The sequence below is a fragment of the Neltuma alba genome, unplaced genomic scaffold (genome assembly GCF_004799145.2).
Source record: "Neltuma alba isolate B1F8T4 unplaced genomic scaffold, ASM479914v2 tig00002945_pilon, whole genome shotgun sequence".
Lineage (NCBI taxonomy): Eukaryota > Viridiplantae > Streptophyta > Magnoliopsida > Fabales > Fabaceae > Neltuma > Neltuma alba.
Genome location: NW_021633079.1, coordinates 248,645 through 275,366, shown reverse-complemented (window position 1 = coordinate 275,366; position 26,722 = coordinate 248,645). Strand labels below are relative to the sequence as shown.

Genomic DNA, 26,722 nt, shown 5'->3' with positions numbered 1-26,722 from the left:
TCTTGAGGCTGCTCAAGCACGAGATATGTCAACGAAGACTCGCTACTTTTCATATACAAGATGCAAAAGTGATGATACTTGAGATTTTTGACAAAGTTTTCAAATGCCACCAATTACGCAGTTTCTTCCTATTGGATGTCTTCAATCATAGCATTGGTGATGATATAATGTCCAAGCTTTGTCGTCTCAGTACATACGACAATTATCTTTGAAGGGATCTCGAAATTTCAGAAACTTGATAGATGGTATCGGCAATTTAAAGCACTTGCATTATTTGGATCTTTCTGGGACTTCAGTTAAGAAATTGCCAAATTCATTGTGCTCGTTGATTAATATACAAACATTGAAATTAAGAGGTTGTGATCGTTTGACTAAGTTGCCATCAAATTTCTATAAACTCATTAACTTGCGTCATCTTGACTTGGAAGATTGTGCCATAAGGAAGATGCCCAAATATATGGGAAAGTTAAATCAGCTCCAACAATGAATAACTTTGTTGTGGCAAGAAAGGAGGATCAAATATAAAAGAATTAGGAGCCTTGAACCACTTAAACAGGGCTCACTAGCCATCTCGAATATGGAGGACATAAGTGATCCTGCAGATATGAGGGAGGCCAATTTGAAAGAAAAGAAATTGAATAAAATTGATGTTGTGGTATCGGCAAAATAGCTATAGTCTTGAAGAGGCACAACGCCAGGAGCACATATTGGAAGCTATTGAACCAAATCAGAGTGTGAAAGAGCTCGCTGTTTATGTATACAAAGGTAACAAATTTCCAAAGTGGCTTCTGGTGTTGCACATTTTCTACCCAATTTAGTGTCTTTATCTTTACAGAGTTGCTTCTATTGTGTGAGCTTACCACCACTTGGCCAACTAACTTCCCTCCAGCAACTCTTGATTGGAAGAATTGATGGAGTAAAGGTGATAGGTGAAGAGTTCTATGGGAATGGCTCCTTAATTGCTCAACCATTTCCTTCCCTCTTATATTTGAACTTTTTTGGTATGAGAGAATGGGAAGAATGGGATACATGTTATGAGGGTGAAAGTTTTTCCACGCCTTAAACAGCTTTGTATACACGGATGTCCTAGACTGACAAAGTCTTTGCCTCAACACCTTCCTTGTCTAAAAACACTAGACATTTTGGAATGTGGGAATTTGGAGGCCACGCTTCCCAAGTCCTCTTCCATGGAGAAGCTACATTTACAAGATTGTAGAAGATATCAGCAAAGACATGCCCACATGGAGCATCTCAGACGTACTTCCACCTCTCCATGACTTGTCTTTATGGCATTGTCCAGCAATGGAATCTCTTCCCCATGGAGGTATGCTTTCAACCTACAACGTCTTTCAATCAGTTGGTGTTCCAAGCTCATTGCGTGTGGTGGGGATGGGGGTTTGCATGAGTTGTTGTCTTTGAAACAACTTGATATTACTGATGACGTCATGGAGTGGTTCCCTGAAGAAGAGGGATTGTTGCCGCCCAATCTCCAATCTCTTTCATTCTTGCATTGTACCAATTTGAGAAGAATAAACCATAGGGGTCTTGTGCACCTCCGTTCTCTCACTTCCTTATCATTTTACTATTGCCTCGCATGAGTTATGAAGGCATGCCAGGAGAAGATGCTTTACCTCCATCCCTTTCTCGCGTAACTATTAATGGTGAATGTTGTTTGCTTAAGGAGAGTTGTGAAGAGGAGGAAGGACCCGATTGGACTAAAATTGCTCACATCCTTCATATGACCATTTGCTGACTCTCTAAAAGGTACTTCCTCTATACTTTGCTCCCGCTTATTCACAATAGATCAGATGCGGAGCTTGAGTTACATATATATATAAATCTGTAATGCTTTAGAACTATCAGTTATGAATCACAAATAAACTTTGTGTATAAAAATTATGAAATCCTTATTGCCAATAAGTTTTGTAATGTGTGGGACTTTTCCCCAATTTTTTCAAATTTGAAATTTTTATATTCATCAGGACCCATCCGTCCATATAGTTAATTTGAGTTCATACACAATTTTATTTGATGTTTATATAGTATTATTCATCATCACCATTCATCTAGTATTGACTTAAAGTTGAATTGTCATCAAATTAATCAAAACTAAATTAAGGCCAAAAGTTGAAAAATATTTATATTTTAACACAATTTTTATTGTGTGTGTTTGTGCGTATGTAGGATTTGTCCCAGAAAAAAGAGGACAAGTTGAAGAAGATGCCAATTAATGGGAGCAATGGAGACTGCAACGCACCGTCTGCTTTCAGAAAGTGTTATTTGGAACAATTGTGCAAGTAATTGTATTATGTTTGAATACGGCTTTAAACTTTCTTCATTTAGTCCGAAATGAAATTTGATATGATAGTTATTAGCTTAACTTATAATGCATACAAGGTATGTGAAAATATTATACTCAAAATTTGGATTAGTCAATGATATTTGATATCAAATCATTCTTAGAATTTTTTTTTTTAATTGTCAAGACAGATAACACTTATGTCGGTCATAATATGTGAAAAATACAAAAACTATCCTTATAGAGGAAAAAGTTGTTAAATCTGAAAGAAATTATACACACACGCGAGCACAGACAACCCTTACTTTGTTTGCTCAATTTACATGCCATTATATTAGATTTTGCTTTTATTTGTTTCTGTCACTGTGAAATCACATTTGGCCAATACATGCACACATGCACACCAGATCACATGCTTTTTAATTACTAATGGTGACAAAATAAATATCCTTCAAATCTTAATTTTGTGTCTTTTAAAGTTTATATTATGTTAATTTCTATATACAAGTGAAGAGGGGCATTTGTTCCTTCTTCTAGATTTTCTACACTTTTACCAAAAGCATTGGCATTTTTGTTTCCTGTTGGGAAGAACTTTATATGATTTTTTATGCCAAAAAAGGTTGAACATTAACAAATAACAGGGGTATTTTAAGAAAAATGACATTAATTTATTATGAATAACAAACTTGACTAATTTTCTTAATATATGTTAATTAGTTACTTAGTTCTTATATAAGTACTGTAGCTTTTATATTATCATCATGGATATTTTACAAATTGCAATGAAGTTGCTGAACGCTTTCCCCGTTAATTACTGCAATGGCCTAGGATAAAACAACATTACTGGAATAAAAACTGAAAGAATTATAATCAGGTTTCAAGAAAAAAAATTAATTATCCTAAATTCTATTAATAACTTAAGAGCATGCAATGATAAATTCATGGTAGAGAATGGCAATACATTCATGCTGATTACTTATCATTAGGATTTCTTAATTTTTTTTTTTTTGAGATTTCATGGTAATTTGATCATATAAACTCTCTATCCTCGCCTGTGCGTCCTATTGTTTTTCAAACTACAAACAAGAAAAGAATAATTACTAGAGATAGGCAAAGGATAGAAACCAGAATGGTAATTAGATGACTGGCGGACATAAAGTTTAATTTTGAAAAGTCTCTCCACACTCGCAAATTCATCTGCATCATCACTCGTATTCATTGCCTTGTCTTGTCTTCTATGATCTAGAGTAATTTCCCAAACCATCCAAAGTTCCAAACAACCAAAGGAGGACTTTCGTCCATCTCTAGAATTTGCGTAGCCATCGTGATGTCTAGTTAAATTAAGACATTATTAAAGTGAGAGAGGTAAATTAGTAAATATCACGTCAAAAAAAGGTAAATTAGTAAATAAGACATATATTAAATATGTTATAATTAATAAGTATTTTTATAGAATTTTCTTTAGAATGTTGTGTTTCTTGATTATACTACCTCGATTTTTAATACTACCTCCAGTCCTTAATATAAGACCTTGTTTGACTTTTATTTTAGTCCTAAATATAAGACCCCAATCTACTTTGTCTCTCGTATTTATACATTTTTTCCTAAAATAGCCCTTCTAACAATGATAGTTATAGTCAATACACTTAATTAGTAAGGATATTTGGGAAAGACAATATCTATTTAGGACAAATACTAACTCACTTACTTCTTACTTCCTTAATCTCCTCAAATTAGTCAACTGGCTCTTATAATTAGGACCGGAGGTAGTATAAAAGTTAGTTGACTAATTTGAGTATATTAAGAAAGTTTGTTAAATTAATTATTTGTAATAAATATATTGTTTTTTTAAAATATTCTTGCTAATAATGTGTATTAGTTATGTATAACTACTACAAGGACCACCTTAAAAAAAATATATATAAAAGACAAAATGAACTAAAATTTTATATTTAGAACTAAAATAGATGCTGACCACGAAAGATGGTTTTGTTATGCTCTTGTGCCTTCTTTGGCAAGACGTGTCGCCGTAGTGTACTTCCATATCAGCCTAGTGATTTGGCAAGGTGATATGGCCACATCATATCAGCATTTTCAAATTCTCATATATAAATCTAAAACCGAATTAGTTGATTTAAATTAAATCCACTCTATAATATGATTGCCTTATTTTATATTTGATATGCTAGGAATTAACTCTGACGTGTTTTGTACCATTTTTTCTGATAAAAAAATTTGAGTTGGGTCTGAGGAACTTATCAAATTTAGGAGATGTCTTGAAGTTCAGATAATGCTTACAGAGCGTTTTGTATAATTTAATTTCACGAAGTTGAAGCTAACTTGAAGAAGTTGGATTTTGTAGACAGATGGGTTGAATGGGTACGTAGTGAAGTTAGTACCCGTAAGAACGAATAAATAACTTGTTTTTCCACTACGTTCAATATTCAATGAAAGACTGATTTTGTAGTGCAACCGCAAAACGCAGTGAATGTCATTTTATATCCCGTCAAAGTTTTTAACAATTTTTTTACTGTCAACAAATTCATAATTAATTGTTAGACTTAGATGGTTCAATATTATTCTTGAAATGAAGTTAAATTTTTATCCTGTATGGATTTGCTTACAAATGGATTCATTTTCTTTATTTATTTTATTTTTATCTTATAAATTGGTGATTTTATTTATTCCATTTAACGATAAATATTATCAATCGTAGCATTAAAATATGTATACTCTCAATTCTTCTTTTCTCAACCCCGTTTTTTAAGGGGAAGGAAGCCCCTTGTTTTTTTTTTATCCAAAAAAAATTGTTTCCTTATCATTCCCTGATTTTTTTTTCAAAGAACAACGCCTCTCGCTGTGTTAGTAGTACTAGCTTTTCTATAGTCATTTTCATTAATTTTATACATCTAAAATCTAAATTGTAAGCACAGAGCACAGAGAACCCTTCAAAAGTGGACAAAACACAAGCTTCAATAATTATAAATATACTTATAAAGATCTCACTGCAGATTTATTAAAGTCGTGACAAGTGGATATAGGTGAAGTAATCTTTTTTTTTTTGGGGGGGGGGAGGCAAGCTGGCCGACACATTTTTGAACGTCTCAAAATCCACACAACAAAGTGGTAAATGCAAGTTTTTTGTTGTCCAAAGTGGTAAATGCAAGTTTAATCATAAAAAAAACGGGAGACGAAACTTTTTTGCCAAAAAGTGATTTTATATATATATATATCTGATTAAACAGAATAGTTTAAGAAGTATAAAAAAAGAGGGCAGTTTAAGTTTGGAAAAATCAATATACTTTTATTACAAATAACTAACTTAACTCATTTTTCACTATTTATAAATTAGACATCTAAATTTATATTAGCCACGGGTCATAAATATTCTAAAAGAAATAAAAATAAGAGATAGATAAAACATAATCATATCTTTTTTTTTCTGGTCTCTTTTATTTCCCTTCTCAAAGTTTCTAAATTCAATTATCTTTCCACATAATTGTCATCTATTCCCTCCCCCACTTTTTCCTATTTTCTACCCAAACACTTATGGACATCATTAGTTCACACACACACACACGTGTGTGTGTGAATGGAATGGAGACTTAAAATTGATCAAAGTGTGTATTGTTGATTGTATGAATATATAGGGTGGCCCCAAAAGTAGAAGCACAAGGGTTATATGACTTGAACAATTGTGTGGATGATGGCCAATGTGCCCAAGTTTGTGTTTACAGAAAGTGCCCTCACTTAGTCCGCAAGGGCCACGGTGGCTGGTGTGGTTGCTGCTATAAGTCTTGATCGGATCTATCTAAATTAAAACTTAAAATGAGTTTACAACATTACACAAATTTTGAACAACTTTTTTTTATTAAATTTTATATTATACGTTGATATGTTGATTGTTGACAAATCATAATTATTATATTATATCAATCATTAGTCATTGTATTGTTTATGTAACTTCTTGTTGCGAAAGTTAATTAGTATTTATTAGTCTCTTCTATTCTGTTTTATACGTTTGTAGTTGTGGTATATTTTTTAATAAGGAAAAACTTAGAATAAAAAAAACTAGACCAAACCGGTCAGTTCAACTGGAAAACTAGTGAACCAATCAGTGGTCCGGTCTGTTCATAGATTAAACCGGGGACCGGTTCGAATTGGATTGAACCGATCAAACCGGTGTGACCCGGTGAAAACCAGTAAAAACGGTGTGAACCGGTCTAAATAATTATATTGCTATTTGTCATATTTTTTTCTCATTCAGCTTCTAATATCTTAATTATTATAGATTTAAATAGATTTTAATGATAATTTTGGCATCAATAACTATTAATTTTAGTTATTTAGGAATAATAAAGATCAAAATTCTCAATATTGTTATAATTTATTATTGTTACAATCAAACTATTATTGTATTTCTTTATATTTTGTTATTAGTGATTATTAGTATTGTTATATTTTGTTATTTTTGATCAAATTATATTATTTTAATATGATCGGTTTAATCCGGGGTTGACCCCGATTTGACCCACTGACTCTTGAATGACTATCTACACCGGTTTAGTGCCGGTCCGGTTTTTTGTTCCTTGGAAAAACTATTTTATTAGTTCTTATAATTCTACCTGGTTTTAATCTGCGGGTATGTGTGCGCGCGCTTTTTTCTTAATTCGGCTTATAATTATATGCATCAATTCCTAAATTGATAGTTATAGCTTATGTGTACGCTAATTGAGTCGCATACAAGTAGTTGTCATAAAATACAAAATAAAAAAAATTAAAAGAAAATAATGGAATAAAATTTATTTATTATTAGCGTAAAATTTTATGGTACTTATAACTATCTTTTAGCAGTCAATTTTAATTTCATTTTATATGCATGTAACAAAATTAATTTAGGTATCTACCAAGTGAAAGCTGCGTTATATCAGCTACTAATATTTTTTCTTACAAATTAATAAATTACGGGAATGGGGATCAATGCTTGTAATTGAGGTGACTATAAAAACTCAATAAAAAGAAAATATATTTTACATGCATGAATTGAAAATGAGGTGAAACTATAAGAACTTACATATCAATTTTGTCAATTTTAAAGATTTTAATTGATTAATCAAAGTTCTAACAAATCATATTATTTATATGACATAATAGCCAGTAGGACTTCTCGTTTTTCAAATTTTATACAATAGAGATGACTAGTTGCATCAGAACAAAGGAAAAAAAAAACACGATGATGTGATTTCATCAAGTCTATCATAAAACTGCTCAATAAACTCTTGCAGAACCCTCAAATTAGGAGGAGAATAAAATTATTCGTTATTATTAAGCTAAACTTAGAGGTGTGTATGAGGTCCGAATGCCCAAGATACCCGCTCGAGCCAGTAAAAAAAGTGCCTAGCCCAACTCAACAAAAAAACTGTCCGAACAAAATAGGCATTTCTGGGTAGGGCTTATTCATGGACAGGGCTGGGCTGCGGACAGGGTATGCTGCCCTATCCATTTGGCCCTGTCCAAAAATAGGCATTTCAGTAATTATCCCTTTTTATTTTGGCTAAAAAATTAGGTAAAATTAGAAAAAAATGAAAGGAATATAAAAATTATAATTATATAAAAGAACCAAATATAAGATTAAATATGCTAAATTGCTCCTAGTCAAATTTCCTTCTTTTCCTCTTATCTCCAATTTTTTATTTCAAAAAAAACTTTCAAATCTTGTGTTTTCACATGACTATAAGAATCCGCCAATTATATAAATAAACTAAAGAATTGAACTACAGAATTATCTCAGATATTAATTGTTTTAATTATTAAATATTTTTTTACCTCCCATTTGAAATCAAAGGCTGAAGAACAAGACTACATAAGCCTTATATATGAGTGATTGAGTCATTCGTGATAAAAAATTTTTCCTCTCACCTTGCCTCAAAGTATGATAATTGAATTTTTTTTTTACATATGATATGGACAAGGTGTCATTAAGTTAGGCAGGAAAGCCCGCCCTGTCTAGCCTGTCGTGGCCCAGCCCAAAATGGTTAGGGCTTCCACCGAACAGGGTTGGGCCGAGCAACGTGCCGCAAAACATAGCCCGCTCATCTTTCGAGCTGGGCATATATCGGCAGGGGTTCGCCCTGCCCCAGCCCTGCCCATGTGCAGCCCTCCTAAACTAATGAAATTTAGGTCTAGTGGAAGGGACTAGTCCCTCACAACATTCAAATCCTGGTCAGGAGAGATGTCCACATTTAGTGCTAGATAGTATTTCGAACAGAATTGCTTTAGACACAAAAATACATGTGCTTAACAAAAAAAACAATATACCAATATCAATCAAATTAGAATCGACAGTGTAATATAAAAAATTGTATACATTGTTTCCAAATTATTGTAACGTAAATTATAATTTCTTATAGTAATTAAATTACATTATTCATAAATTATTAATAATTCATTTATATTCCACGAGATCACTAGACTAGTTTTTCTAAATAACTTCTAAATTGCCGTAACTGGCACTCTCAACCCCCCCCCCAAAAAAACACACATTTCCGTAGTATTCTAAATACAAAATACCTTTTTTTTAAAAAAAAAAAAAGTGCCTTCATAACTTGTTATATTTGCATATCTATGCAATTGATGAATGGCTGTAAATTAGTATTTCTTACTTTGATAACTGATTAGTATTTAATTTACCAGATATACTATTCAAAGTATGAATCCATTTAATTGATTTTTTTACTAAATTAATTATTGAATAAGATAATATCCAGACCTTTCAAAGCCATATCCGTAATTTTATTTTTTTTACCATAATAATTAAATATTCAATGCATTCGATTTTATTTCCATGTAATTCTTCTGCATTGCGCGCGCCCCCACTTATATATATTGGAAGCCATTCTTTCCAATACATAGCAACAATAAAAACAACTTTGCGGTGTTGGTAGCACAGAAGAAAAGATAAAATCAAAGAAATGGCAAAAGTTTCACTCAATTTGGCTTGTTTAGTGGTTTTGTCTCTCATTGCATCTGGTAATTCATCTCTCTCTCTCTCTTCTTGTTTTTTTATTAAAAAAAATTCAGGTGAGTTTGATCTTACACTCCCAATGGCTCATAGGACCATGACAATATACAGATTGTCTCCCAATAAGGTCTTTATATTAATAGTGAAATTTGAACTTATAATTTTATATGTTATGAGTTAACTTCTTATCAATTGAACAAATTTTTATTGGCTTCTCTCTTCTTTTTCTACTCTTACAAATGTGTGTGGATACATGTACGCATTAGTTGTTTGTGACTGGCTGACTAGTTTTTTTGTCCTTTAACTTGTGAGTAAGCCTAATCCCTTCTCTAAAATCTATTGCCACCAAAGAAATATACTACTTTGGATCTAATTATAATAACCCATTTATAATATACAAATAAGGTCTTATAAATAAGACCGGAGGTAATATATTCATCAATTTTGGGCTTACTATATATACATATACATATACACACACACATACATACACATCCAGTTTTCAATAAATGGTCATGCATCGTTTACAAATGTAGTTTGAAATTTTTTATCATAAATTTAAGGTACACATCCATCTGTGGAGTATTTACCCATATGTACTGACCCCGTAAGTTTTCTTTAGTGCAATACAGGACACATGAAGGTTTCTAAATGAAGTAAAAATGTCATGCCAATTAAAGTTAATTACTCCTTCAGTTAAATATAAAACCCATTTTGTAGTGTAATTTACATTACAAAATGGGTCTTATATTTAGGATTAGAAGAATATTATATTATGGCGTTGGATACAATGCATATAAGACAGATAGATTTACATCTTATTCTTTTATTATAATTTTGTAGTTATGTTTTTTGAACTTATACTCAAACATATCAATATTTATTGCGTGTGTGGGTAGGATTTGTGCCAGAAATAAGAGCACGAGTTGCAGAAGATGCCAATAAATGTGGAAGCGATGGAGACTGCGACGCACCGTGTGCTTTCAGAAAGTGTAATGGTCTAGTGAACAAGTGTTATGGTGGTTGGTGTGTTTGTTGTCAGAAACCTCCTTCTTTTTCTTCTTCTTCTTCTTCAGCAGCAGATCACTTTAATTAATTTTGATTAATTAATTAATTCTCTGTTGCTTGATCCATATTTGTACTACTTTTATGCTTTGGATATCTGAAATAAATATCAATAAGAATATATTTATATCTTGTTGGGAACAAATTATGCAAGTTATTATTATCCTTTTTTTCAATATGGCTTTTTATACTTTCCTCATCAGTTAGTCCAAGATGAAAATTTGCATATTATTCCTCAAAAGCAAGCTTAATTTAAAAATCAAATTTAACAATTTATGTTTATGAGTCAAATTTATACATTTGCAAGTTGAATCGTGTCATTCACAAGCTAAACTTGTAAAAAATTTGAATTTTTTTGGGACACATTAATATTTAATTTTTTTTCTGGAATTTCTGATGATTTTCTCATTGTCTATAAGACTAGACGAAACAAATTCGAAAACGGAACATATATATTTTTTATTTTTAATATGCATGGGTATAAAAATATATATATATATATATCTATAGACTAAAATAAATTGTTATCTATATTCAAATTTAACTGGTAAAAAAATTCTGAAATAAAAAAGTTGTTATCTGTTTCTATTTTCTACGTCCTGCAGATATTCCCGTGCACAAGGATTGAAAAAATGTCATTATATATATTTTCATTGGTATACTTATTCAACAATAATAAGCCTTATTCCACTAAATTGGGTCCTCTATATATATCATACAATACAATTGTGTTTTATTGGCAAGAAAATTTTTAGATAAGTTGTTAACCAAAACGTCCTGTTTAATAATTCTATTGAATGTTTTTCCAGTCTCTCCAAATTTCTTAATTCTACGTTGTCTGATCTATCCTCCTCATTGTTGCCTTTGACAGCCTTCTTAGTATATATCAAAGCCACTTCAAATAATTTTTTATAAGTTTCTCTTCAAAAACACCTATTCTTCCTTTTACAAAATCGTTTCGAATCTTATTTTTATTTTTTTTAAAAGAACTACACATACATCTCGATATCTTTTTATTACCACAACTTTATGTTGTTGTGCCTTTAGAACTTAATATTCATTGACATATTTATTCGTTTAATTATTTATACTATTCTATTTCATACTTTTCACATAATATTACTTTGGGTAAAATTATTAAATTAAGGTTAAAGTAAATCTATATTAAATTTTAATTTATTTTCTTAAATTTATAAAGTATATTGCTAGTTTCATAATCTTAACATTGTTAGTCTCATTTAATAAAAAAAAAAACCAAATCAACAGATTTATGTGGTAGCTTTACAATTAACTATGCTGGCAAAACATGCCCTACTGTTTGATTTTTTAATATAATTATTTTTATATTTTAAAATTTAAACATAGTTTATCAATATTTAATTACAGAGTTAACATTTAAATGTGTTCGGTTAACAGTTTCTATTAAATGAGATTAACATTATTAAAATTAAGGGACTGAAAATATACTTTATAAATTTAAAAGGCTAAACTAAAACTTAATATAAGCCCAGAGGATGTATTTTAGTCTTAAATTAGTATTTACTCAATATTTACCTTTTATTAATTTTTATCATCTCTTGAGTTTAACAGTCTGTTTGGTATAATATATAGAGGAGAGGGGAGAAAAAATTTTAATGAGTTTAATTTAAAAAATTAGAAGTGCTAGGTGAAAAGTTTTTAATAAATTTTTCTTAGTTTTTTCTTACATTTTCTTTTTATTAAAATTTTATAATCTCACTTCTCCAATTTTTCAAATCTAACTCATTACAATCCCCCTCTCTATTTTTCTTATACTCCCTCCAATTCAAAATATAAGATAAACTTTGTTTGGAGGAGTTTGATTTTTTTTATTTACTGCGTTTTTTTTTTTAAATTTTACCTCTAACATATGTTTTTTCTTTTTAATTCATTAATTGCATCTTTTACTTATTCTCTTTTTTGATAGGGGCATATTTGAAAAAAAATACATGTTTTATATATTTACTATTTTAACCTGATTTTAACTAATTTCTTAATAAATATAAATAGATAAAGTTGATCTTATATTTTAAACTAGAGGGAATACTAAATATAGGGTAGGGGGAATGAAAGGGAAGTAAGGTTGAAAAAAAAAATTGAGAAATAAAGTTGAAAGTTTTTAATTGATTTTCTTTCATCTTACATTTCTTTTTTATTAAAATTTTATAATCTCACTTGCCTATTTTCTAAATGAAACTTATTAAAATTTTTGTCCATTTAGGCATGGCGTGAAGTGTAAAATCTAGTTAGTTTTAGGAAGGATGTATTTTACATTATGTTATTTATCAATTTTATGTTGATGAATCAAATTCATTTTTATATTTTTAAAATATATGTTTTCATAATGTTTTAGGTTGGGCCAAAATCCGATGGGCATCGATATTTGCTTGTATTGTTGCTCAACCCTTCTCATATGTGCAGCTCATGCAAGATTCAATTCTACAAAATTTGTGCTTATAAAAGAAAAAAAATCCTACAAAAAGAATTTAAAAATTACGAAATTCTAAATCAGAGTTGTTTTCTACACTTTAACATATTTTGACTATACTTATAAATAACAACACATTTTTGTAAAAATTTATAAATTTCTAGGTTCTTTTGTGAAATTTTCCCATTTTAAAATCCCTAGGTAAGTGTCTAATCTACTGGTCGATATTTATTAGACAATATTATCTACTTTAAACAAACTAAGAAAAATAATTCATGTTTTAAAACGATTCATTATTTTTCTACAAAAATTGCCTTACTTATGTATTATTCTTTCTCATAATTAATTAAAAGTGTCATTTTTCTTAAAAAAATATTAATTACTACATAAATTATCTTATAAACAGGGGCTCCCAACTCTTGTGGATTTTAATTTAATTTTTATATTGTGGGTGGGGCTCATATTCTTAATCAAACAAAATAGTTTGACCAAAAGATTCACCACTCACCCCTGGCACCAAGGTAATAAGCATGATTTCCATTCCCTAATTACTAATTACCAAAGTAAAGAGTCCCACCTGTTATGATAATCCTAATATTTAGCTGTTAAGCAAGATTTACTTTCCCCTTTTTCTAATTAATTGTTTAAAGCAAAGGGCCCTGCCTTTTATTATGATAATCTTAATTAATATTAGCTGTTAAGCATTTGTTGCTTGTATTTTTATATTCCGATGATTGTGTTGTTTCCAATATTAATATGCACAAAATAATAAATTGTATAATAAAACAAGTTATTTTTATATTTATAGTATATACAAGAGCAATAAATTATTAAAAAAATTACTATCAAAATTACTATGATAATATAATACAAACGGTGCCTGAGTATAATTTTTGGAATAAAATATTGAAAAAAAAATAAAACAGAATTTAAAAAGAGATAGGCAGCTAGCCGGTGTCTCTTGTCGCTTCTTCTGCTTTTTGGAAAGTGTCCGAAAAGAGTAAGGAAACGCAAATCAGTCACTCATTATAGGTTGGATTTCAATTACGCAGTTACGCGCCCATTAGCGAAGCATTAACCACTCTTGGAGATTTCTGATAAGTTTCGCATTGTTTAGACAACTAGAAGAAACAAATTCTAAAACAAAAAATATTTTTTTTTAAATTTTTAACATGCGTGGGCATAGTAATTTTTATTTATAGACTATAATAAATTGTTATCTATTTCAAATTTAACTGGCAAAAAATTCTAAAATAAAAAGTTGTTATTATTTCTATATTATAATCACTAAAAATAATACTGTGCGCAAGGATTAAAAAGTATAATTATTCATACCTTTATTGGTATGATTATTCATCTACAAGTATTTTTACAATTCTATTTCATAGTTTTTACCCACTGTTACTTTATGTAAAATTATTAAATTAAGGTTTAAAGTAAGAGGAAAATATGGCGACTGGAAGAAAAAGGAAAATATGGGAAAGGGAATACTAGTAAGGAAAACTTCTCAATCTCAGTTTGCATTTTGATAAGTTTTCCTTCATAGTACTTTTGTTTTCTCCCTAATTTTCATTCCATCCAAGACAAAAAGTTAAGTTTGCATTAAATTTAGATCTAGTTTCTTAAATTTAGGTTTAATCTAATAATCTTAAGTTCTCAATATTATTGGTCTCATTTAACGAAAAATGATGACTTAACAAATATGTATCATGACTTTGCAATTAAATGCTGACAAAACATGTGTTGCATTTTAATTTTTAATATGATCATTTTTTATATTTAAAATTTAAGTATACTTTGTAAACATTTTATTATAGAGTCCAACATTTTCCGTTATATAAAAATAACGGCATTAAAATTAAAGGACTAAAAAGATATTTTATAAACTTAAGGAAGAAAGACTGAAACGAACTTAGAGAATAAAACATACGTCTACTTTAGTATTAAATTAATATTTATTCAGTATTTACCTTTGGTTAATCTTTATCATCTGTTTTATTTTGAGGGGCCAGAGCGGGTGATTTTAAAGATTATGATTGAACAAAAATTGAAAAATGAGGTCAAAAGTTTTTAATTAATTTATATTGTTGTTTCATCTTACATTTTTTTTCAATTAAGGTTTTATAACTTCACTTGTCGATTTTTTTAATCAAACTTGTAAAAATGTTTCTCTCTTCTCCTCCCTTTCATTCCCTCTTGAGTTTAATAAAGAATTAATGTCTTTGAAAATCGCACGAAGCGTAAAATCTAGTTAGTTTTATAAAGAACGTATTTTAACTTATGTTAATTACAATTTTTTTGTTAATTGATAAACTTTTAATATTTTTTTAAAAATAGGCCAAACGCCAAATTATAGTCCGATTCAATTTTACAATATTTCTGATTACAAAACGTCTGGGTGATTATCTCTGCTCTATTGGTTTCTATTTATCAGACAATTTTTTCTCCTTTAAACAAACTAAGAAAATTAATTCATGTTTTTGAAACGATTCATTATTTTTCACAAAAAGTGCCCTTACTTATGTACATTTGAATTTCTGTATTGTGGGTTCGTATTCTTAATAGCGACGCGCGCCGGCATCAAATAAAATAGTTAGGCCAAACGATGCATCAGTCACCTCTTATAATAAGCATGATTTGCATTTCCTATTCCTAATTACTAATTAATTACTACAGTAAAGAGCCCACTTGTTATAATAATCCTAATATTAGCTGTGAAGCATGACTTGCCATCCCCTTTTCCTAATTAATTACTCAAAGCAAAGGGCCCTGCCTGTTATGATAATCTTAATTAAATACTCCCTCCGGTCCTAAACCCATTTTGTAATATAATTTATATTACAAAATAAGTCTTAAATATAGGACTGAAGGAATATTAGCTATTAAGCATGATTCTTCTAATTTCTATTATCTTTAACATAGCGGAATTGGTGAGCGTTTCTCTTCTACATAAATTGGTAATCTTGTTCAAAATATTACTAGGCATTAAATGCAGGTAATCTTCTCAACAGGAATTTGAATCTTAGTTCATCATATATACTCTTCCATTATACTACTTAACTTTTTGTTGCTTGTATTCTATATTTCGATGATTATGTTGTATATATTTTTAATACGTACAAAATAATAAATTGTACAATAAAATAAGGTATTTATGAATAACAAAAAACGGAAATAAAAAAGAAAGAGCCATTGGCTCTTGTCGCTCCTTTTGCTTGCTGGAAAGTATTGGCCCACCGATAGCAAAAAGGAAAAGCAAATCAGTCAATCATTATGTCAGATTTCAATGGCGCAGTAATTTCCTGTAAGCACCCAAACAACTGAAGGAAGATTTTCTTCTACCTATGTCTCACCACTAGTGAAGCATTGACAAATCTGAGTTTCTTGTTCCAACTTTCTTTAGTTTTCTTTCATCTTTGCCACTGAATATTTTCTGTTAGTTTTAACATGGCAGAGTTGGTGGCTGGAACGTTTCTCTCTTCTTTCCTTCAAGTGGCATTTGAGAGATTGGCTTCTCATGACTTTGTTGAATATTTTCGTGGTAGAAAGCTCAATGATAACTTGCGAAAAGAATTGGAAATCACCCTTAATTCTGTGGACAAAATTGTTGAAGATGCAGAGAAAGGCAATACAGAGACCATCATGTGAAGAAGTGGCTTGACGAGCTCAAAGATGAAGTCTTTAAGGCTCAAGACTTGCTGGACGACATTGCTACTGAGGCATCACAACAGAAGCTGTATGCTGAATTGCAAAGTACTGCTGTTATCTGCAAGGTACGAGGCTTGTTTACTACTTTTGCTAGTCGAAATCATTTTGACAAAAAGATAGATTCAGGGATAAAAGAATTGCTTAACAACCTAGAGAATCTTATAAAGCAAAAGAAGAGACTGGGGTTAAAGGAAGGGCCATCTGCTCATGATCAACTGGCAGTGATGAACAGGGGAGTATACAAAAGATTGCCTTCGACACATTTGATAGCTGAATCCAATATTTATGGTAGAGATGCTGATAAAGAGAGGATTGTAGAGATTTTACTATCACAGAACATGGGATGTAGGAATCAGTTGCCTATGGATGTAATTGCTGTCACTGGTATGGGTGGGATGGGTAAGACAACTCTTGCACGACTTGTGTACGAAGATGTAAGGATCAAGGATCAATTTCAACATAGAGCTTGGATGTGTGTTTCTGAAGCATTTGATGTTGATCAAGTTACAAAAGCAATTCTTCATTCACTTAGTTGTCCAATTGAACAAGATTTTCACTCAAATCAGGCAACACTAGGAAAGACGTTGATGGGCAAGAAATTCTTTCTTGTTCTTGATGATGTTTGGAATGAGAATTGTGAGATTTTGGAGGTCTTCACAGCTCCTTTGAAAAATGTGGCGCCACAAAGTAAGATTCTTATCACAACCCGTAATGGAACCGTAGCAGAAGCCATGTGTTGTACCTTCAGATATCCTTTGAAGCCATTACAAGATGGAGATGGTTGGGATTTATTTGCAAAACATGCATTTAACAACCAACATCATGCTGTAGATCCAGATCTTATACAAATTGGCAGAGAAATAATCAACAAGGGTGGAGGATCGCCTTTAGCAATAAAAACACTGGGAAGATTGTTGCACAGAAAACTCTCTTTTCAGCATTGGAATAAGATTTTGAAAAGTGAGATTTGGGAATTATCAGAAAATGATAGCAATATTATCTCATCTTTAAGATTGAGCTACCATTATTTACCTTCAAATTTGAAACGTTGTTTTGTATATTGCTCCATCTTTCCCAAGGATTATCATATAGATAAGAATAACCTAATCCAGTTGTGGATGGCAGATGGTTTAATATTTCCTACTCAGAAAAGTATGAGCCTTGAAGAGGCAGGTGATGAAATTTTCAATTATCTAGTGTCTAGATCATTTTTTGAGCCATCAAGAAAAGGTGACAATTACTTCATCATGCATGATCTTGTGAACGATTTAGCAAAATCTATGGCTGGAGAGTTTTCTGTGCAGCTAGAGGTGGATCAGGCACAAGATATGTCAACCAAGACTCGCTACTTTTCTTATATGGGCAACATTAATCAAAATAATCTTGAGACTTTTGAGAAAGTTTTGAAATGCCAGCAACTATGTAGTTTCATCCTATTTTTGGATAGACATTTCTCCTGCAACTATGTCATTGGTGATAATATAATGTCTAGACTTTCTCATCTCAACTACCTACGAGAATTATCTTTGAAGGGATCTCAAAATTTAAGAAACTTGACAGATGGCATTGGCAATTTAAAGCACTTGCATTATTTGGATCTTTCTTGGACTACTGTTAAGAAATTGCCAGATTCAATGTGCTTGTTGATTAATTTACAAACATTGAAATTAAAAGGTTGTGAATTCTTGACTAAGTTGCCATCAAATTTATACAAACTCATCAATTTGCATCATCTTGACTTGAAAGACTGTGGCATACAGAAGATACCAAGATATATGGGAAAGCTAAATCAGCTCCGAACAATGAATAAATTTGTTGTGGCAAAGAAAGGAGGATCAGAGTTAAAAGAATTAAGTAACTTAAACCACTTAACAGGTTCCTTAAGCATCTCAAATATGCAGTTCATGAATGATCCTGCAAATTCGAGAGGCGCCAATTTGAAAGAAAAGAAATTGGATACACTGAAGTTACTATATTGGAGATATATATGCAGTCGTGAAGAGGCACAACACCAGGAGCACGTATTGGAAGCACTTGAGCCAAGTGATGGTGTAAAAGAACTCATTGTTGAAGGATACGGAGGCACCAAGTTTCCAAAGTGGTTTGGTGATTCACATTTTTTACCCAATTTAGTATCTTTATGTTTGTATGATTGTGATAATGTGAGCTTATTACCACCGCTTGGGCAACTACCTTCTCTCCAGAAACTCGTGATTGAAAATTTTGTTAGAATAAATATGATAGGTGAAGAGTTCTATGGGAATGGCTCATTAATTGCTCCATTTCCTTCCCTTTCGTGTTTACATTTTTCTAATATGAGAAAATGGGAAGAATGGGATATATGTCAAGAAGGTGCTTTCCCACTCCTTGAAGAACTTCATATAAAATATTGTCATAGACTGACAAAGTCTCTGCCCCAACACCTTCCTTGTTTAAAAACACTAGATATTTCGAGATGTGAGAATTTGGAGGCTCCACTTCCCAAGTCCTCTTGCATGGAGAAGCTATGTTTAAGTAATTGCAAGAAGATGTTAGTAAAAGACATGCCCACGTGGAGCTCCCAAGACATGCTTCCACCTCTTCATGTCCTATATTTAAATGATTGTCGAGCAATAGATCAATGGCTTCCCTTTCAAGAAGGTATGCTTTCCAGCCTACAACGTCTTACAATCCATGACTGTTCCAAACTCATTGCGTCTCTTAGGGATTTGGGTTTACATGAGTTCTTATCTTTTAAAGAACTTGACATTGGTGGTACCTTTGATATGAAGTCGTTCCCTGAGGAGGGATTGTTGCCACCCAATCTCCAATCTCTTACATTAAAAGGTTGTTACAATTTGGAAAGAATAAACCATAGGGGCCTTCTGCACCTCCAATCTCTCACTTTCTTATCATTTCAAGATTGCCCTCATACGACTTTTGAAGGTATGCCAGAACATGGTTTACCTCCGTCCCTTTCTCACTTAAGCATTGGTTTCAATTGTCCGTTGCTTGAGGAGAGGTGTGAAATGGAGCAAGGACCCGATTGGCCTAAAATTGCTCACATCCCTCATGTTCTCATGTAGACACATCACTTTCTAAAAGGTACTTCCTCTATACTTTGCTTCCACTTGTTCATAAAAGATGCTGATGAGTTGCATATATTACATCTGTAATGGTTTAGAGTTATATATCAGTTATGAAAATTCACAACTCCTGAATATTATCTTACTCTCTATTTACATGCCATTAGATTTTGCTTTTATATGTTGCTGTCCATATGAAATCACATTCACCAGATCATATGCTCCCTATATATCAATGTTCGATCATGCTACATTATTCTGTCTTGCATGTCCTTGCTTTAGAAGAGACCGAAACATATAGAATTCTTTCCACCTCTATTGCTAAAGGTCAATTAATTAAGAATTGGAACATGCCCCCAAATACTTGCTTAAAGCATTTGCATGGGGTCTTAAAAATGGAGTCGCTTTACACGTAGCTCAAGAATAATACAGTCCCTCACAGAAAATTTTATTGGAGTGAATAACCTAGCTATCAGGATACTTTGTGTGGACAAAATCTACAAGTACTAGTACTTCTTGTGTATAAAAATTTATTAAATCCATCTTATCACCAATAAATTTTTCAATGTGGGACTTCTTGCCAATTTTTTTCTAATTTTTATATTCTCAGGATCCATCCATCCATCCATATGGTTTATTTGAGTCCATATACGTTGTTTGACTTTTATAGTATTATTCATGATCACCATTCGTCTAGTATTGATTTAAACTCGTATTGTCATCAAATTAGTCGAAACAAAATTATGGCCAGAAATTGAAAACTATTCATATTTTAACACACTTTTTATTGTATGTTTATGTGCATATATAGGATTCGTCCCAGAAAAAAGAGGACAAGTTGAAGAAGATGCGTAAAAATGTGGGAACGTAACGATGGAGACTAAAACGCATCGTGTGCTTTCAGAATGTGTCCTGATTTAGTCAACAAGTATTATGTTATGGTGGTTGGTGTGTTTGTTGTGATAAACCTCCTCTTTCTTCTTCAGCACCATATCACTTTAATTTGTTTTAAATAATTAATTCTCTGTTGTTTGATCCATATTTGTACTACTTTTGTGTTCTGTATCTGAAATGGTAAATATCAATAACAATATTCATATCTCATTGTGAACGAGACTTAGTTGACCAGCTAATTTGAAGATATTAAAGAAGTTATTAAATTACTTGATTATAGTACATGATCTATCTATCCAAAATACTTTTGCGTATTATTAAATTATATATCAATTTATAAGTGAGACAAATTAATTGAGAAAAATTATAAATATAAATATTTTAAAGTAATTTATAATTTCTTTCACCTTTCTTATTTAGTCAACTCGGTTTTATATTAAGGACATAATGTAATATTATGTTTGAATATGACTTTAAACTTCCACCAGTTAGTCCAAATTGAAAATTTAACATGATGGTTTATTATAATTAAGCTCAACTTATAAGTGGTAGTGCATATAAGATATGTGAAAATATTATACTTAAAATTTGGATTAAGCAGACATATAAAACAAAACAACGAAAACTGATTCTCCTTTATATGTGTGTGTCTGTGTGTGAATGATAATTATGTGTCATGTAGTACTTCTGATCCTTAATATAAGAGTTAGTTTGATATTCAATTTAGTCCTAAATATAAGACTCCAATCTACTTTGCCTCTCATATTTATTTATTTTACTTTCAAGTAATTTTTATAGTAATTGCATATCTTAAAGAGTTACAATCAATGACTAATTCAAACATACATGATTAATAAAGATATTATAAGGAAGACAATATTTATTTACTTTAGGTAACTAATTTAACTAATTTTTTTAATATCTCCAAATTAGTTAACTAAATTTTATATTAAGAATTGGAGGTAGTAATTTTTATGCCACCAATTACGTAGTTTCCTGCAATCGAATGCCATATCAGCAACAGTGGTTGCATAGATGGTGATATATAAATATAATGTCCCGACTCCCGACTTTCTGATCTCAAGTGCATGTGAAAGAGCCTATTGTTACGGGGACGGATACGGAGGTGCCAAATTCCAAAGTGATTGGGTGTCTCCGGAGGCATTGGTCATCGTCCTCATCGTCGTGTTGGGGGAGGGGGAGTTCGCAGTCTTCATGTGACTTTTTGAGGATTTTGAAATTCAAGTATCATGTTTTTTTTTTTAAATTTTCCCTTAAAACAATATTAGCTGTTATAGTAATATTGCATCCCCAACAGGTATCATTCAGTTTTAAAAAATCCATGATTACAAAAAAGCCTGGATAAGTTTCTACTCCATTTGTCTCTATTATCCAACACTTCTATCTACTTTACGCACAAACCAAGAAAACTAACTTGTGTCCCTAAAATTATTAATTTTTTCGACAAAAAATGTTCTTAATTAATTAATAATCGTCTTTAAAAACATAAATTAATTATTTCATGGATTTTGTAAATCATCTTAATCATAAATAGGGTACTTTAATTATTAATTATATACTTCAATTTGTCTTATATGAGAAAGGAGGGAAGGAAAGTAGCATTATGGTTGTTAATATTAGTCACCTGTAATACATTCTCGCATATCAAGGGATGCACTAAATTGACAAAAATTGTTTTTTCTATTTTACCCTCTTTAATTTAAAATTTTTCTTCTTTCCATATTTACAAATCATTCTCATATTTTTTGGTCCTATTTATAAAGACACTTTCAACATGCTTCATATAGATTAAAAAATACTTTAAATTACATTAACTCTTCATTAAAATATAACAATATTCCAACTGTACCTCTATTAAATATATATATCTTTCAAAACAAAATAACAATCTACATTATAATAAATAAACGACAAAATAATACATTTATACTAAAAGTTTAATGAAGTACTCCTCTACTCTTATTTATAGGGTATAGAGAGAAGACATTTTTGGTTTATTTATAAGGCATTGAGAGAAATTTTTCATATGGATGTACAATTTTATTCTTTATTTATTATGTGTTGACTTTGTTTTTATAAGGTACAGTGTATTGTTAAATTTTAAATGAGAATTAATGAAATTTAAGGTTTTTTTTGTTTGTATAAAACATATTGGAAATGATTTATAAATAGGACTAGAAAAGTAACTTATAATTAGGACTAATAAAAATATTCTCTTTCTGTCTTATAAATAGAAATAAAGGAGCATTTCTCTTCTTTTTCTCTTTCCAATAACAATTGGATAAGGATAAAATTAAAAAACATGTATTAAATATATTACAAGTGACTTATATTCAAGACACTGCTCCCCCCAAGTCACTTGCGTCTAAAACATTAGAGGTATTGATTACTCCTCTAGTCTTTAATATAAGACCTAACTGTTGAGTTGATTTTAGTCCTAAATATAAGATTTATTTCTTATTTTTATCAATTTTTTCTAAATTACCCTTATGAATACTTTTTCAACCATAATCAAGTAGAAGAGAGAAGGGGGGATGTTAAAAAAGATGATTATGGTGTTTTATGAAAAACATGTCATATTTCTTATAATTAACTAACTTATTTAACTTTTTTAATTTAATCAAATTAGTTGAATAAGTATTGCATTAAGAACTGGAGGAGTATTAAATTTTGGAAGCACGATGGTGGGGAAGAGCATGCGTGTAATATAATATTCATATTCTTCAAATCCAAACCCCTTTTATATTGTGGGGTCATATTCTAAATATTAATTAGAAATAAAATGGTTTGCTAAACGATGCATCGACCGATCCTCGCAAAGGGCCTCGCCGTTATTAATAATTAATAATCCCAATATTAGCTGTAATTAGCATTGGGCTGCTTAGTTTGAATTTTGAAAAGTGCCTCTGGACAAGCAAATTCATGTGCATCACTAGACAAGCCATGACTTGTATATTTTATAATTTCAGAGCAAGCATCCAAAGTTCCCAACAACAAAAGAAAGACTTTCACTAGTGAAGCATTAACGGCTCTCAGTTTCTTGTTCCCTCTCTGTCCAGTTTTCTTCCTTCCTTGCGACTAAATACTTTCTGTTAGCTTCAACATGGCGGAGTTGGTAGCTGGAGCGTTTCTCTCTTCCTTCCTTCTGGTGGCATTTGAGAGATTGGTTTCTCGTGACTTTCTCGAGTACTTTCGTGGCAGAAAGCTCGATGATGGCTTACTGATAAAATTGCATGTCATCCTTATTTCTGTGGACGAAATTGTTGAAGATGCAGAGGAAAGGCAATACAGAGACCATCGGGTGAAGTAGTGGCTTGACGAGCTCAAAAATGAAGTCTTTAAGGCTCAAGACTTGCTAGACGACATTTCTACTGAGGCATCACGAAGAAAGCTGGATGCTGAATTGCAAACTGCTATTTTTGGCAAGGTACGAGGCTTCTTTTATGCTCTTGCTAGTCGAAATTGGTTTGGGAAAAAGATGGAGTTAGGGATCAAAGAAGTGCTTAACAACCTAGACAATCTTTTGAAACAAAATGAGATATTGGGATTAAGGGGAGGACCATTTGTTGGTGATCAAATGGGAGGGAATAGGAAAATATGCAAAAAAATTGCCTACAACCCATTGGATAGACGAATCCATTACATATGGTAGATATGCTGATAGAGAGAGGATTGTGGAGATTTTACTATCACAAGACATGGGTGGGAATCAGTTGCCTATAGATGTGATTGCTATCACTAGTATGGGTGGGATGGGTTAAGACAACTCTTGCACGACTTGTGTACGAGTAAGGATGAAGGATCAATTTCAACACACAGTTTGGGTGTGTGTTTCTGAAGAATTTGATGTTGATCAAGTTACAGAAGCTATTCTTCAATCACTTAATTGTCCAACTGAACAAGATTTTCACTCAAATCAGTCTAAACTAAAAGAGACATTGATGGGCAAGAAAGTCTTTCTCGTTCTTGATGACGTCTGGAATGAAAATTGTCAAATTTGGGAGGTCTTCCAAGCTCCTTTGAAACACGTAGCACCACGAAGTAAGATTCTTATCACAACCCGAAATAAAACTGTAGCAAAAGTCATGTGTTGTACCTTCACGCATTCTTTGAAGCCATTACAAGATGGAGACTGTTGGAATTTATTTGCAAACCATGCATTTAACAACCATCAACATGATGCAAATTCAAAACTTGTACAAATCGGTAGAGAAATCGTTAAGAAGTGTGGAGGATTGCCTTTAGCAATAAAAACACTAGGAAGTTTGTTACACAGAAAACTCTCTTTACAGTATTGGGATAAGATCTTGAAAGGTGATATTTGGGAATTATCAGAAAATGATAGCAGTATTATCCCATCTTTAAGATTGAGCTACCATTATCTACCTTCAAACCTAAAGCGTTGTTTTGCATATTGCTCCATCTTTCCTAAAGATTATGATATAGATAAGAATGGGTTAATCCAACTGTGGATGGCAGATGGTTTAATATATACAAGTTGGAGAAGTATGAGCCTTGAAGATGTGGGTAATGAAATTTTCAATGATCTAGAGTCTAGGTCTTTTTTTGAGCCATCAAAAAAAGGTTACGATTACTTCATTATGCATGATCTTGTGAACGATTTAGCAAAATCCATGACAGGAAAGCTTTCTGTGCAATTAGAGGTCGATCAAGTACAAGATATGTCAACCAAGACTCGTTACTTTTCATGTACGAGCAACAAAAGTGAAAATCTTGAGATTTTTGACAAAGTTTTCAAATGCCACCAATTGCGTAGTTTCCTCCACTTGGATACAAAGATTTCCTATCTTGGTATTGGTGATGATATAATGTGCAGATTTACTCATCTCAAGTACATGCAAGAATTATCTTTGCAGGGATATGAAAATTTGAAGAACTTGACAAATGGCATTAGCAATTTAAAGCACTTGCATTATTTGGATCTTCCTTGGACTTCAGTCAAGAAATTGCCAAATTCAATGTGCTCCTTGATTAATTTACAAACGTTGAAATTAAGAGGTTGTCATCGCTTGACTTAGTTGCCATCAAATTTCTACAAACTCATCAACTTGCTTCATCTTGACTTGCAAGATTGTGGCATACAGAAGATGCCCAAATATATGAGAAAGTTGAATCAGCTCCGAACAATGAATTACTTTGTTGTGGCAAAGAAAGGAGGATCAAATATAAAAGAATTAGGTGCCTTAAGCCACTTAATAGGTTCACCAACCATCTCAAATATAGAGCACATAAATGATCCTACAAACCTGAAAGAGGCTAATTTGAAAGAAAAGAAATTGGAGTCACTGAAGTTGCTATACTGGGGGTATAATTACAGTTGCGAAGAGGCAGAACACCAAGAGTACTTATTGGAAGCACTTGAGCCAAATCAAAGTGTAAAAGAGCTCATTATTAGCGGATACAGAGCTACCATATTTCCAAAATGGCTTGGTGATTCACATTTTTTACACAATTTAGTGTCTTTATTTTTGCGTGATTGTACGAACAATGTGAGCTTACCACCACTTGGGCAACTACCTTCCCTCCAGAAACTTCAGATTCAAGGATTTGTTGGAATAAAGGTGAGAGGTGAAGAGTTCTATGGGAATGGCTCCTTAATTGCTCCATTTCCTTCCCTTTCATATTTAAGGTTTGCTTATATGAGAGAATGGGAAAAATGGGGTATCAGTCATGAAGGCAAAAGTTTCCCATGCCTTGAAGAACTTCATATATGTGATTGTCCTGGACTAACAAAGTCTCTGCCTCAACACCTTCCTTCTTTGAAAATACTACACATATGGGGATGTGTTAATTTGGAGGCGACACTTCCCAAGTCCTCTTCCATGGAGAAGCTATGTTTACATGATTGTAAGAAGATATCAGTAAAAGACATGCCCACATGGAGCATCTCAGACATGCCTCCTCCTCTTCATGAGCTATATATATATATATGATTGTCCAGCAATGGAATTGCTTCCCCAAGGAGGCATGCTTTCCAGCCTACAACGTCTTTCAATCATTGGGTGCTCCAAACTCATTGCATCTTGCAGGGATTGGGGTTTGCATGAGTTGTCATCTTTGAAAGAATTTAAAATTGGTGGTAACTCGGAAGATCACGTGGAGTCATTCCCTGTAGAAGAGGGATTGTTGCCGCCCAATCTCCAATCTCTTTCATTCTCATATTGTACAAATTTGAAAAGAAT

At 31.7% G+C, this 26,722-nt stretch overlaps 1 protein-coding gene across 1 annotated transcript; it reads left to right on the top strand.

The window, feature by feature from the left end:
• The first annotated feature begins 647 nt into the window (after positions 1-647).
• LOC114739875 (putative disease resistance RPP13-like protein 1) lies at positions 648-20,494 on the top strand. The gene is made up of 5 exons (XM_028927977.1): positions 648-765; positions 1,301-1,395; positions 2,185-2,297; positions 16,445-19,623; positions 20,416-20,494. Exons 1-4 carry the CDS (start codon positions 648-650, stop codon positions 19,602-19,604), a joined length of 3,486 nt encoding a protein of 1,161 aa, XP_028783810.1. The 3' UTR covers positions 19,605-19,623; positions 20,416-20,494.
• The last annotated feature ends 6,228 nt before the right edge of the window (positions 20,495-26,722 follow it).